This window comes from Phocoena phocoena, chromosome 2 (assembly GCF_963924675.1).
Source record: "Phocoena phocoena chromosome 2, mPhoPho1.1, whole genome shotgun sequence".
NCBI lineage: Eukaryota > Metazoa > Chordata > Mammalia > Artiodactyla > Phocoenidae > Phocoena > Phocoena phocoena.
The window spans coordinates 74,037,346-74,051,243 of NC_089220.1; the positions used below are offsets into that span (position 1 = coordinate 74,037,346).

At 51.5% G+C, this 13,898-nt stretch overlaps 2 protein-coding genes across 4 annotated transcripts; one reads left to right on the forward strand and one right to left on the reverse strand.

The window, feature by feature from the left end:
* Positions 1-257: 257 nt before the first annotated feature.
* Positions 258-5,217, reverse strand: BCL2L2 (BCL2 like 2). 3 transcript variants are annotated; one of them, XM_065872141.1, is made up of 4 exons: positions 5,124-5,217; positions 4,738-4,825; positions 3,821-4,260; positions 258-3,191 (listed from the first exon to the last, which is right to left on the reverse strand). In XM_065872141.1, exons 3-4 carry the CDS (start codon positions 4,250-4,252, stop codon positions 3,042-3,044), a joined length of 582 nt encoding a protein of 193 aa, XP_065728213.1. In that variant the 5' UTR covers positions 4,253-4,260; positions 4,738-4,825; positions 5,124-5,217; the 3' UTR covers positions 258-3,041. The 3 variants fall into 3 exon arrangements, with proteins under 3 accessions (XP_065728213.1, XP_065728215.1, XP_065728214.1); XM_065872143.1 differs by having other exon boundaries at positions 2,988-3,191; positions 5,103-5,217; XM_065872142.1 differs by having other exon boundaries at positions 2,988-3,191; positions 4,738-4,851; positions 5,103-5,217.
* A 3,981-nt stretch (positions 5,218-9,198) lies between these two features.
* Positions 9,199-10,334, forward strand: PPP1R3E (protein phosphatase 1 regulatory subunit 3E). The gene is made up of 2 exons (XM_065872942.1): positions 9,199-9,615; positions 9,912-10,334. The coding sequence occupies exons 1-2, from the start codon at positions 9,199-9,201 to the stop codon at positions 10,332-10,334; spliced, it is 840 nt and encodes a 279-aa protein (XP_065729014.1).
* Positions 10,335-13,898: the final 3,564 nt, after the last annotated feature.

The window sequence follows — 13,898 nt, forward strand, 5'->3', positions numbered from 1 at the left end:
CTTGTGGGATCTTAGTTCCCTGACCAGGGATCGAAACCGGGCCCTCGGCAGTGAAAGTGCAGAGTCCTAACCACTAAACCGCTGGGGAATTCCCTCCTTTTTTTTTTTTTTTTTTTTTAATTTTTTTATCTCAATACTTTCCCAAATCCCTATTAATCTCATTCTTGGCCTTAACAAGGTCATGATGAGATGCTTAGATCAAGAAATGTCCTGACCCCAGGCTATACAGTATAGAAGTCACAAACCCTGCTCAGTCCTTCTCATTAAACTTCTGGGTTTTATTTATTTTTTTTAATACGACCATTACATATTACACAAAAATAAAAGTCAAATGAACTTGGTATTTATAAATTATTAAATAAAAATACAGGAATATATATTTATATTTATAGAGCTTTTTCTTTTCTTCTAAACTAACCAAATCTGTTCTCCCGCCGCTTTATGATTTTAAAAAAGTAAAATAGTGTATGCCCTAGAATAAGTGGGGAGTGGGATTAATAAGTGCAGGACCTAGTTGCCCTACCTCTGCTCCTTCCTTGGCCTAAGCAAAGTCCCTATTTGTCCCTTTGGGCTCTGGAGAGCAAGAAACACCCTCTCCACCTATTTAATCTCTGAAAAATGGCAATAAGATTTATTTCCCTTATTTTAAAAAAAATGAAATGGATTTAAAAATTGGGAGCCATACTCAGCCTTCTTGGCCAAGAGCTAACCCCAAGGAACTATATGGCTCTAGAAGAGAGTCGCTAGTTTTCCCTGACAGAAGAGTCTCTGGGGTTTCCGTTCCCCCTCAAGCTCAGAAGGGCAGGACAGGTCAAAACTGCCCTCTGTGGTCCCATCCAAGCTATGCTTCCGGGAATCCAGACCAAGCCCTTTTACCATTTCAGAAAACAGCCTCTCCTTCCACCCAGGTGTGAAGGCCTCAGAGCCGGGCTTTTTGGTAACCTGACCACAGTCCCTGCTACCTCTGTTTGCTAAAGGTCCCCAGGAAAGCTACCAGGGCTAGGCGTCCTGTGGTAGAGGGTAGGGGGAAGAGTCTGACCCAAACCTGGGGGAGCACAGGCTCCAATTTGGAGCTGACGGTCTAGTCAGTGGTTTTCCAACTTTGTTTTTCAGCAGCAAACCCCTTAATGCAAATAAAATCTTACCCTGAACCCCGATATGTAAGACAGCTACAGGGGAGCTGTTCTGTTTGAGGGCAAGTCACCTGGCCTGCTCAGTGCCCCCGCCTCATCTCCCCCAAGGACTCCTGAGGCAACCCTAGGAAACTTTGGGGCTCTGCCAAGCAGTTGGAAAACCACTGGCCTAGTTTGTCCTGAGCAAGTCAGAGACCCCTCCCACCCCAACTGCCTGCCACAGACTGGCTCTGAGTGCCTGGTACCAGCATACTCACAACAGACCAAGTGGCCCATGCAGTCCACCACCTCCCCTATAAATACCGTTAAAAAGTGCAGCCCTCTCTCAAAAGCAAAAGTCTGAGCTAAACACCTGAGGCCAATTTTGGTCCCACATTCTTGTGAGTACAACTATGTTGCCACATTCTGGGACCAAGTGAAAATCTCCAAGAGTCAACCATGGTCTAGCTAAGCTGGTCAGTGCTCAGGATCAAGGGCAGGGTTCTAGAGCACTGTGTCAGAAGAAGTCAGCATTGGAGAGCAGCAATTTTAGCACCTAGGAAAGTGCAGCAGTGAGGTCTGGCTCAGGGCATACATCTGGAGTGAAATCATGTCTTTCTCAAAAGAAAAAGCTGTCATCTGAATCTGTTATAGAGAACAGGGAGCTCTAAAGTTAACATCCTCAGACTCTGAGGTACAGACAAGTAAAACCCATGCAAACAGCGTGGCTTCCAAGAAAATACCAATGTTTCTAGGTCCTGGGAGGTACTGTGGAACCCAGACACCTGGCCCTTAATAAAGCAGCACCAAAGCCGACCACATGGAATAGGCCAGTCACGGAGTACACGTCACCCTCACATTCATGGGGTTCAGAGCTGGAATGTTCCTCTCAAGACATCAACAGTCTCTCCGAGACACAGTGCAGGACCCAGACTGTATTCCAGATCTGCATTTACGTCCACACACTCAAAAGGAAAATTAGTAAGAGCCCCAATTTAGAGTTTAAGTTTGGGTACAAAAGGTCCCAGAGATAGGGAACACTTTAGGCACCAGTGTGCCCCAGTGGGAGAGGAGGGCAGCAGGCAGCTCCAGCTCCAGAAGCCTCCACCCCCCGCAGGCTCCGCAGCCCTGCCTTTCTGTCAGAGCCCAGGAGGCAGCAGCAAGTGCGTGATGCACAAGGAAGGGGGACAATGAAGGAACAAGGCCAGCTACAGAAGTGCTCTTCTCTCCAAAGCCCTGCTGACGACTTTCTGCAGAAAAGTTGCCAGAGCCCTCAGTTTGGATACAGTGTTTCTCCCTCAGCCTTGAGGCAGCAGGACAAGGGGAGAGGGGAGGGGACGTTGGGAGGAGGGACAGAGAGCTGCCCCTCGTTCTCACCACTGCAAGAGGGAATGTTTTCTCCTCGAGGAATCCCACTGCCACCAGACTAGACAAGCAGCCCAGCATGCACACAAGCACCCGTGCACATGCACACGCATGTCCCAGCAGTCCATGGTCACAGCCACCTCTCCCTATCCCCTGAGAACCCCAAGCTCCCATTCCAAAGGGATGTTCCTTCTGTGTTTGCCCCAAATCTCACTCACTCAAAGGAGACGCCAACCCCTTATGCAAGTCCACCTTCCTCAGGGCTGCAAATCAAGCTCTAGGTAGAGTTTCATGTGCCTACACCTATAGGCATGATCCCTCCCACCTCCCCCCAACCCTGGAATGAATCCATCTCCTGACTTTCCCAATACATTCCGCAATAGCTCCAGTTCACTCTTTCAACCGCCTGCCTGGCACACTCAGCTCTCTTGCACGCTACCTTGCCCCTTCCCATCCCCGTTCCACGCCCATCCTTTCCCCCACTTCTTCCAAGGGCATTCCTCTGCTCTGTTCCTGCTCTCCTGTCCCCCAGCCACACCTCGCCCCACCTGGCCCTGGACTTTCTCACTTGCTAGCAAAAAAGGCCCCTACAGTTACCAGGGCCCCCAGTGCCACGGCCCCCGTCAGCACTGTCCTCACTGAGGCCCAGTTCCCCTCCCGCAGACGCCGCGCCTCCTCCAGGGCCCCGTCCCCGTATAGAGCTGTGAACTCCGCCTGTGGGAGAGAAGGGAAGTAGGAGAGAAAGAAGGAGAAAGGGATATCAGGAGAGGAAAGAGTGGAGAAAAGAGGAGAGGGAGAGTTCCAGTTCCATCCACTGCAAGCACCACCCCACCCCCAGCTCCTCTCTGGCCCAAGCTCCTGGCCGCCAGCCCCTCTGATCCCCCCTGAGCGCCTGGCTCATTTGCCCTTCTCTACGTCAACTGAATCCCATCCTTTCCCTGGCCAAAAATTCTGCTCAGAACTGGCATCCTTTGCCAAGGCTTGCCTTGACCACCACCCATCCCTGATCCCTGATCCCTGACACCCCCATGCCATGTACTCTGGTGTAAAAAATTCCCGATGGCTGGATGCCATTTCTCTGCAGGCACTACACTGTCTACTGTGTATTCTGTCCTCTGCTTTGGACCATGAGCCCACCCAGTGATGACTGCATGGCAGCCCTGGAGTGCAGAGTCCAGTGATACCCATAGTGAGGGCATCTGATTCCACCCAAACAGGGAGACTCAGCCCCCGTGCCTCATTCCCAGCACAGCCGCCCCCAGCTCCAGCCAGAGCCCCCGTCTTCCCCCTGGAGACCAGCTTTTCAGAGGGATGTTCAGGGCAGCAATGGAGAAGTTTCTTACCCAGCCCCCGCTGCTGTGGATCCAGTCGGCCAGCCGCGTCTCCAGGTAGGCCACCATCCACTCCTGCACTTGTCCCACAAGTGGCTCCATCTCCTTGTTGACACTCTCAGCACACAGCGCGGCTCCAAAGACAAAGAAAGCCACAAGGCGGCCCCAGTTGGGCCCCCCTTGGAAGAGTTCATCAGAGACCTGGGTGAAGCGTTGCTGGGCCGAGCCCGGGGTCACATGCAGCTGAGCTGCCAGATCTGAGAAGGTGCGCCGGAAGCGGGTCTCGAACTCATCTCCAGCTGCCCGCATGGCTTGGTGCAGCGGGTCAGCTGCTGGGCCCTCCCCGGGGCCAGCTCCACAAACATAACCCTTCTGCCTCAGCTTATAGCCTACAAAGTCTGCCACTAGAGCCCGTGTGTCTGGGGCCGAGGCTGGGGTCGCCATCCGGGCAGCTGCAGGAGTCAAACACAAAAGACTGGCATGAATATATGGTCAGAGACCCAGAAGGAGGCATTTCAGGTTTGGCCAGCCCATGAGACAGGGAGGGAGGTGAGGGGAAATCTCAGAAACCACTGGGCCGGGACGAGTAAGAACAAGGAGATTAGGCCATGGTGTGGGGCCAGGGCATGAGGGGCTGGCCCTCAAATTCATAATATGCCAAAATAAATGTAAAACAAGTAAATTTCACCTAAAATACTTTAGATTCTTTTCATAACAAGACAACAGCAGTTCTATGACACCTCTATACCTCCCCCACCAACCCCGCCACAGTACACACCTTTTTGGCTAGAGGAAGGGGCTTAGGACCTCCCCAGAGGCAAGATGTGAAGATGCTGGCAGAGGCACAAGATGGGCGAGGAGACAGGGGCTGAAGGGAAAGGGGGAGAAGCAAAGGGTTGCCCGGGACAGAGAAGGAAGGGGACACTCACCCAGCCTGGATGGCAGCTCTTAGGACCCAGCGCTGGTGGCAAGGAGCCCCCAGCTGGGGCCTTTCATCCTCCTGCCCAGCGTGGAGCCCTGGGAAGGGGAGGGGGAGATCAGAGCTAGGTGGGGAAGACCAGGGATTAGGGTCTGGGCTGAGAAGGGCTGGGGTTGCAGCTCCCGGGACCAGGCCCCTGCCCCCAACGCTCTACCAGCTGTGTGGCCGAATCCATGTTTAATGACTGTCCTCCCGGGAAACCCAGGGCCAAGGGCTTCCTGCCGACACCATCTCTACTCCCGCTCCCCCCAGTGCAGCCCAAAGGCCCAGCTCCTCCCTCACCCCCACCCTCAGCCGGTCTCCAACCCCGCCTGCCTGCCAGGTTAGGGATCTCACGGGTCAGGCCGCTGCCAGGATCTGGCTGTTTCCTGGTGCAGGAGCTGGGAGGGAGGGAGAGAGGGAGGAAGGGAGGGAAGGAAGGAGGGAGGAGAAAGGGGGGGCGGGAGGGAGGGCCCGGCGCCGGGTGATGATGGGGCCCAGAGATGCGTCCAGAGAGAGGGGCGGGGCTGGGACGCAGGCTTGGGAAGGGCCACAACTCAGGAAGAGAGAGGGCCGCTGGAGGCCAGGAAGAGCAGGGCTAGGAGGACATGGAGAGCCGGACGGGGCTCCTGACCCTGGAGGCTACTCAGAGAAGCCGGCTGAGGCTCAGGAAACCTCAGAGCAAATTCAGCATTTCCAGAAGGTCTCTGATGTTCCATGCACTTGTTGAACTTTTCCAGCCCTGGAATGGGTGCCCAGAAAAGAGGAGCAGTTCCCATTCCGGTGGGAACTGCCTGCCAGGTGCCTCATCCTGTGGGACTAGCAGACGTGACACAGACACCTTCTTTTCTCCAGGACCTTTAACCCAGTGGTCTCTACGTGAGCTGGGGCTTTAGCCAAGCATCAGGGAGTCAGGACTTGGATCGCAAGCAGTTTCTGCAGGTAACTTTATCTTCTTCTTCTTTTTTTTTTTTGTAATTAGATTGGTTTCTTTTTTAGTTCTTTCTAGCCAACACGTGAACTTATTCTCATTATGAAAAAGTCAAATAATATGGAAGTGTAGAGAAAGAAAATACAAGTCATCAATCCCCCTCCCTCTGCTCTTCCCCCAATTCCACCTCCCTTCCTGGAGGTTGCCAATGTCAAGGTTGATGTTTATCCTTTCAGATTACATATATATATGCAAATACATGAATGTCTATCATTTATACAAGGCAGTATGTTTACACAGCGTGTGAAGCCATCTGACTACAGCTGATCCACACGAGGGCACCCTCAGGCATTCTGATTGGGGCCCACCAGCTCTTGCAGCTGGCACTACCTTCAGCTCCATTTGGAGGGCTCTCCAACCAAAGGCCGAAAGAGGTAACCCAATTTTCCTTCCCTGCTGGTTCCCTTTTCTTCTACCTCCAGTCCAAGCCTTGGTATTCCCATCTGCCTCTATGGTAACTAGAGAAGAAAGGTCTTTTCTGTAAAGATGGTGATGACTAACACATTTTGAAGACTTATTAGGTACTAAGTGCTTTCTTTACACACTTGATATTTTATCTTCACGCTAATCCTTATGTTGTGTTATCCTCATTCTATGGATGAGGAAAGTGAGGCTTGGAGAGGTTATGTAATTTGCCCAAAGCCACATACTGAGAAGATGGGCCTCAACCTAATTCTGATTTGAAAGTTTGTCCTAACTTTAGCACTGTATTGTTTCAAGGTCCCTCTTTGCTTCAGGTAATCAATGCTGTTATCATGCCATTTACACGGCCAAACTGAATCCACATCATTTGCAAACCCAAACTCAGTTCTCCCCGATATTCTGAACATACCACCGATTCCACTCCTTTATGACTGTATCCTTTCAACCAACCTCATTTCTTCTTTGTCCTTGGGCTGATCATTCCAGCTGCCACCAGCAAGATTGCCTTCTTCTTTTTTTTAATGTAATTTTATTTATTTATTTATTTTATTTTATTTTTTTGGCTGCGTCGGGCCTTAGTTGAGGCACACAGGATCTTTCCTTGTGCTGTGGGCTCTTCATTGCGGTGCACGGGCTTCTCTCTAGTTGTGGCGTGCGGGTTTTCTCTCTCTAGTTGTGGCGTGCGGGTTTTTTCTCTCTCTAGTTGTGCCGTGCGGCCTCCGGGGCATGTGGGCACGTGGGCTCTGTAGTTTGCGGCACGCGGGCTCTTTCACTGAGGTGCGTGAGCTCAGTAGTTGTGGTGCGCAGGCTCAGTTGCCCCGCGGCAGGTAGGATCTTAGTTCCTCAACCAGGGATCGAACCCACGTCCCCTGCATTGGATGGCGGATTCTTTAGCACTGGACCACCAGGGAAGTCCCAAGTTTGCCTTCTTTCTTATAAAATAATCTAGCCTAGTCCTTCATTTGCCGTCCTGATTTCTTCTAAGAATTTACTTGAAATAAAAACACTTTTGTCACAGGATCCGAATAGATTTCTGTCTGCCCACCCATTTATTTATAAGCTTGGTGAGAGCAGGCACTGAATTTTATTCACTTTTATGTCCTCATAGCCTAATAGACCCTCAGTAAATGTTGACCGAAGAAATCACTCGATGCCTCTGGCCAGTTATTGAGTAGGCGCAGTCAGATGTTTGAAGATCACTGCAGTGGCTGTTTAAGAAACAAAGACTGCTGGACCAACACAAATTACACCAGGTCCAAAGCTGTGTACCTCAAGGATCTTCTCAGGCCAACACTACAGAGCCAAGGAATGGCAGCTCAAACTGTAGACAAGGCAACAGAGCTTTTCCCAGAAAACCTCGAGCCATTTAGGCTGACGTGGAACCTTACCTATTCTGTCAATAACATATTTTAGCAGAGCAAGGAAGACAGTTTTTAACTGCTTGACTGTAACACAAATTACTGTAGCATTATTTTATACCCTAAAATATGAAAAGAATGTGTCCATGGATTATATACGTATGTGTAAAATAAGAAAATAAAACTCAATATCACTTTAAAAAGGAGTCCTGGCTAAACAGCATTGCTATGGTTAGTACTGGAATTAAAATGCAAGCAGGAATAAATTGTATAATAATAAGATAGCATATGTCTCACTATTTATTTCCAACTTAGTCACTTGTGATTTTATGGTTAAACACTCCTGTTCCTTTAAATTTAGAGATTCCATTTCCACTCTAAGATTCCCCGTTTCAATGCTTTGAGAATGTTAACTATTACCATGAAATGTTTTAATCCACTTATAACTAAGTGGATGGATGAAAGAGTAGACTCTAGAGTGGGACTGCTGACTTCTAATTCCAGCTATCCAAATATTAATTTATGTGACCCTGGGCAAGAGTCCTATCCTGTCTCTCTCCCTCAATCTTCTCATCCATAAAATAGGCATAATACTCCCGAGTCCTATGATGACTGTATTATATGAGTTAGTATTTGTAAAACAACTGTACTTAGCACACTGTAAGTGCTACACAAGATCAGGAGGAAGTTAGAAAAAAACTAAACTTCACATTTTTTTCCCCACTAATATAGAAAAAAATGAAGGAGTAAAAAGCAGCTCTGTGCCCTTCTTGGAGCTCCCACTGGAACTAGAACCCCACAGCCCCAGCTCCAAGAGATATATGTGATGATTCATTCAATAATTTGAGGGCCTACTATGTGCTGAAACTGACCATGAATCAGACACAGCCTCTGCCGTCAAAGAGCGTACAGTCAGGTTAGAGATCAGAACTCTAATCCACTTTTTTACAGATGAGAAAACTGAGGTCCAGAGAAGTTGTGCCTTCCTCAAGGTCACGCAGCTAAATAGCACCAGAGGTGAGACCAGAAACTTTGTCTTTCCACAACTCTCAGCTCAGAACTCTTTCAAATGGGCCACCCACCCTTTTGAGTACCACATCTCAGCTTCTGTTTGAGACTCTAACTAGCTTTCGTGACCTTCCCATGTTTTCGCCCATCATCCTCCCAAACCTGGAGCCTAGGGTTTGGGAAAGAAGACGTTGAGCCCTGAAGAGAAAGTTACAGGCTGGGCCTTTTGAAACTTCCCCGAAAAGGAAAGGAAAGGTTACTCTCTACTCCCTGCGTTAACTCTTCCCGAGCCGAAAGGCTGAGGCCGTTAAAAAAAAAAAAAAAGAAAAAAGGCAGAGTGGTCTCACTCAGGACCTGTAGGCTGGAGTGCCCACCTCCTGCTGGATGGGGAGCCACCTGTCAGAGGGCTGTGGGCGACGGCCGCGGGACCGGAGGGTGAGCGCCGCTGAGCGCAGGCTCAGAGCAGAGAGACGCAGGAGGTGATGGTCAAATACTGGGAGCTGAGGTGGAGGATTCTGGAGGTGACAGCAAGGAGAGTACGCAACTGCGAAGGGTGCCTGAAGCTTCTGCGCCAACACCAGGCGGGTGGGAGACAGGAAAGGAAGGCAGCGCGGAGGCGCTGCGGGAGGGCTCCGCCGGGGCGGGGGGTGCCATGTCTCGCGAGCGGTCCCCCCGCACCGACATTCCCCGCAACCTGAGCTTCATCGCCGCGCTGACAGAGCGCGCCTTCTACCGCAGCCAGCGGCCCAGCCTCGAGGAGGAGCCGGAGGAGGTGCCAGGCGAAGGCGGGACGCGCCTCGGGGCCCGATCCCGAGCTCCTGCTCCGAGTCGGGAGCGCAGGGCTCGCTCTGCGCCCGCCGGAGGCAGCGGTACCCGGGTGCCCCACAGCCGCAGCCCCGACACCCGTAAGAGAGTGCGTTTCGCCGACGCGCTTGGGCTGGAGCTGGCCGCGGTGCGCCGCTTCCGCCCGGGAGAGCTGCCCCGGGTACCCCGCCACGTGCAGGTCCAGCTGCAGAGGGACGCCCTTCGCCACTTCGCGCCGTGCCAGTCCCGCGCCCGAGGTCTCCAGGTAGGCGGCAGAGGTACGCCCCTTCCCCGTGACCTCCCCAACTTGGCCTCGGCGGGTTTATGGGAGTGGATTTATCTAGGAGCACCCATCTCCACCCCGAACCCTGGGCTTGCCCTCGCTCATCCCTTTTGGTGTCCCCATTGGCAAGTGGCTCTAGGCCACTCTCCCAGCTGGGCTCCCCTCTGCCCGGACGCCGGGGTCGGCCTCCGATTGGTCCCGTGCCTCGCCCTGACCCCGCCCCCTCTCTCTCCCCTCCCCTCCCTTCTCCTGGGCTCCCTCCTCCCCTTTCCCAGCAGGAGGCGCGCGCTGCCCTGGAGCCGGCCAGCGAGCCTGGCTTCGCGGCCCGCTTGCGGGCGCAGCGAATCTGCCTGGAACGCGCCGAGGCGGGCCCGCTGGGCGTGGCCGGGAGCGCGCGCGTGCTGGACCTGGCCTACGAGAAGCGCGTGAGCGTGCGCTGGAGCGCCGACGGCTGGCGGACCCAACGCGAGGAGCCCGCCGCCTACGCCGGTCCGGCCCCGCCCCCGCCGCGCGCCGACCGCTTCGCCTTCCGCCTGCCGGCGCCACCCATAGGTGGCGCCCTGCTTTTCGCCTTGCGCTACCGCGTTAGCGGCCACGAGTTCTGGGACAACAACGGCGGCCGTGACTATGCTCTACGTGGGCCCGAGCACCCGGGCAGTGGTGGAGCCCCGGAGCTACAGGGCTGGATCCACTTTATCTGAGACGCCTGCGGCCGACGGCGGAAAAAAATCAAAGGCACCGGGGGGCTGGGGGATCCCGAAGATTTGGTGGGGAGGAATGGGAGAAACCGAGATTGGCGGGGAGCTGCCCTAGAGAGTGAAGCCCGGGAGGGCGAGGAGGATGGGGGAAACCAAAGGGGTGTGGGGTGTGGGTAGAATCAACGAAAGTTGGGGAGGTTGGGGTGGATGTGAGTGGAGAAACCCAAGTCATAGAAGGAGGGAGACGGAAAGGGTGCTGGAAGTTTAGAAAAGAAGCAAAAGGACGATAGTGACGTTCTCTTCCGTGAGTGGGCATTGGGAGAAAGTGAGTAGGTCCGTCCGGCCTAGGCAGTCAAAGGTTGAGGGTAACTCTTTGGGACCGAGGACATATTTTGTGTGAACTAGGAGCCCACCACAGTTGAAATCATTTAGATTGCTGGCTTATTCTCTCTTCTTACTGGCCTTAGCCACCGCAGGTTCCCCAGCCCTGCCCATCGTAGCTTTAACTCACCCATAATTGCCTTGCTTAAGTCCCAGGAACTTGGCCATTGCTCCCCAGCCCCTGACATTATGACAGGATTCGCTTGTCACCCCAGCCCCTAGCTTCAGTCTTCACTGACTGGCTGGGGAGTGATGGCAGGTAGCATCAGAGCTTCTTCCTCCAGCCTCCAGGCAGCCCTGGGGATGAAAATGAAAGTAAAACCAACTCCGGGCTTGTCCTTGTAGCCAAATAATGCAGTGCCTAAGGTGTTGGTGCACTCAGGGGCTTCCAGAAAAATGCCAGCCTTACCTTTCTGGGTGCCTTCTAATGACCTCTAAGCACTTTATGGACTGTATTTGTCAAGAGACAGGTGAATCACAGAATTCCTTCTGCCACAAAAGAAAAGGAAGTCACTGACTAGCTGGATAACTTTGGGCAAGTTGCTTCACCTCTCTGGGCCAGAGTTTCCTCCTTGAGAAACTGCATTTGGATTAGGTGATCTCTTAGGCCCCTTCTTGCTCTGACATTTTATGATCTGTGAGGGGCAGAGTGTGGATTAGAAGCCACATTCTCCAGCCTACGTTTGGAGTGCTTACAGTTCAGAACACACAGCACCCCAAGCGTGTGGTTGGGCCTGAGAATGGCTCTCCAGTCTTTGACACATGTTCCAGAGCCCAGAAAGCATCCAGTCTGCAGCAACCCGCCTGCAGCCTCAGGGTATTCCAGGGCCTCTTTCAAACCACAGCTCATCCTCTGCCCCTTGCTTTTGCTCTTGACCCAACAGACTTCCAGCCTGGGTGCTGTGAGACAGCTTTGGGGAGGTGCCTCTCTAGGGGAAAATGATGCTTGGGAGCCCCCAAAATGAAACAACGTTGGGGACTTTCTTGAGTATAAAGGATTATAGGTATAAGAAACTGAAAACATTTCAAACCAAGAATCAGAGCACCTTGAAAATTAAATGGTACCAGAAGATGGCAGTCTGCTCCATACCTTGAGCAAGTGAAATGGGAAAGCTGGACTCTTCTCCCCATTCACATTTATGCCTTATGTCTCTCCTGGTTAACCTCAGCTGGTTGTTTGTTTTTCCTCTCCTCTCACCCTATGTCTAAGCTCTTTGCTTTTCTCTTTCCTTGTCCCCTTCTCATCACTTTCATTTTTCTTTTAGCATATATGGTATTTACCTTCACTTTCTCTATTTCCATCTGCCTCCCTCTTCATCCTTGTTGAAGATGAAGGAGTGGAGAACCTACTTCCTTTTCTCCAAGACCATGGTTGATCCACCTTCCTCCCTCAGGCTCCTTCTTGACAGTCTTCTAGAAGGGAGAAGAGGGAAAAGCAGTTCCTGATGCTGCAGATGAACAAGGAGCTCCCAGGTAACCAGCTCCCCACACCCGTTTCTATCTGTTACTGATTTCTCAAAATTTTCTGGATTCCCCTTTTATCTCTTAGTGAGCGAGGGTACACGCACACGTGCCCATACATGCGTTCAGAATAGAGTATGGGGCTTATTACCATGCCCCTCCTCTCCAAATCTTTAATCCTTTGAAGAAAAATGGCTGAAAGAGAGAAACCCTGGGTCATTCCTCAGACAAATGCCCATTTAAGCATCATCTTCACCTGGTGGAAAAAACAAAGAATTTCATGCATCTTGTGGATCACCCTCAGGTCAAAGTTCCAGCAGAGTGACGAGAGAAAGTGTACTGAAAGCCACCAGCAATACACTTTTTAGTCACCAATGAAGAGCCCAAGGGAGGATAATGGAGCGGGAGAGTGGGTCAAGGCTCAGTGTGTGATCATCTCTTGCGTAATGTGTATGCATTACTGTTATGTGTATCAGCAGTCGCAAGAGCTCACATTGACTTACGTAGCCGCTAAAATCTGGTGTCTTGCATGCTTTATAATCCGCAAAACGACCCTATGAGTTGAGTAATGTTATTCCTGTTTTAGAGAGAAAGCAATTCAGAAAAGCTCGGTAATTTGTGCAAGGTCACACAGCTAGTAAATGGCAGAGCTAGGACTGTGAACCCAGGAAATCTCCAGAGCCTCAGTGCATAACCATGATGTCATAATATTATCCTTTAAAAACAAAATTAAAACCTTGCCATTAAAAAAAAAAACCTTGGCACATACCATCTCTTATTAGGAAAAGACCATAGTTTCTAATTGTGCTCTGCCTTCCCATCCTCCCAGCCTCCCCAACTGGCTTGGAGAAGGCAAAGCACCAAGGGTCCCAAGCTTCATCTGCTATTTCCAGGAGCTTGCTGCTGCCTCCTGTGCCAGTGTCCCGGCTCTGCAGGATCAGCAAGGAACCACTGCGCCTGCGCCTGCGCCTGCTGGAGAACTTGGGAACCCATTTGAACTCCAGCCTTGCCATACATTGGGATTCTCTCCTGGCCCTAGCCAGTCCTCCACACTTGTTGGTATGCTGTGCCCCGTCCTACTACCCCAGCTAGCCCTGAGCAGGCCAATTCCCTAAAGTTTCCACTAGAAGGGTCCCTGACTAGGACAATTGCTGGATGGTCTGTGCTTGGGCCCTCTCTGGGAACCTGAGTATTACTAAGCAGATAAATGCAAATGGTTGGGCGCAGGGAACCAAGAAGAGTTCATTGTTCCTGAGCTTTTTCTCTAAGAAGTACCCTGGCTCACCCATGCCCCTATTCTCAGCTTTACAGAGCCAAGACATGAGTCTTCTGGTTCTTCCCATACAGAGCTGCCCCAGGGCCTGGGGGTAAGCTGCTAGTCTAATCTGACATGGGAAACACTAAGAATTTGGCAGAAACTTCAGAGATTTGTCATGTGTTAGGCGTTGTGGTGGGGACTTTCCTCTAAAGCCTGATGACTATACGAATGGGGGCAATTTAGGGTATAACCTGTTAGCCATGGACTGGGAAGGGCCATAAGAGAAACCATTACCATGGTCAGGGGCTCAGGTCCTTGAAGCAACACAGCAGGAACACTCTTGCCCTTTCCTCTCATCCAGACCTCAGACGTCTTCCTAAGTATTCTTCCTGTTCCTTTGTTTTCTTTTATGAATACATTATTTCTTTTATGAATATATCATTTCTCTTCACAATAAGCCCTAACTC

What these genes read in the sequence shown, in the direction of transcription:
- BCL2L2 (XM_065872141.1), bottom strand. Translation starts at nt 4,252, where the DNA reads ATGGCGACCCCAGCCTCGGCCCCAGACACACGGGCTCTAGTGGCAGAC. An exon ending in TCCACAGCAGCGGGGGCTGG is followed by an intron (nt 3,192 to 3,820) that starts GTAAGAAACTTC and finishes TCTCTCCCACAG; the next exon opens with GCGGAGTTCACAGCTCTATA.
- PPP1R3E (XM_065872942.1), top strand. Translation starts at nt 9,199, where the DNA reads ATGTCTCGCGAGCGGTCCCCCCGCACCGACATTCCCCGCAACCTGAGC. An exon ending in CCCGCGCCCGAGGTCTCCAG is followed by an intron (nt 9,616 to 9,911) that starts GTAGGCGGCAGA and finishes CTTTCCCAGCAG; the next exon opens with GAGGCGCGCGCTGCCCTGGA.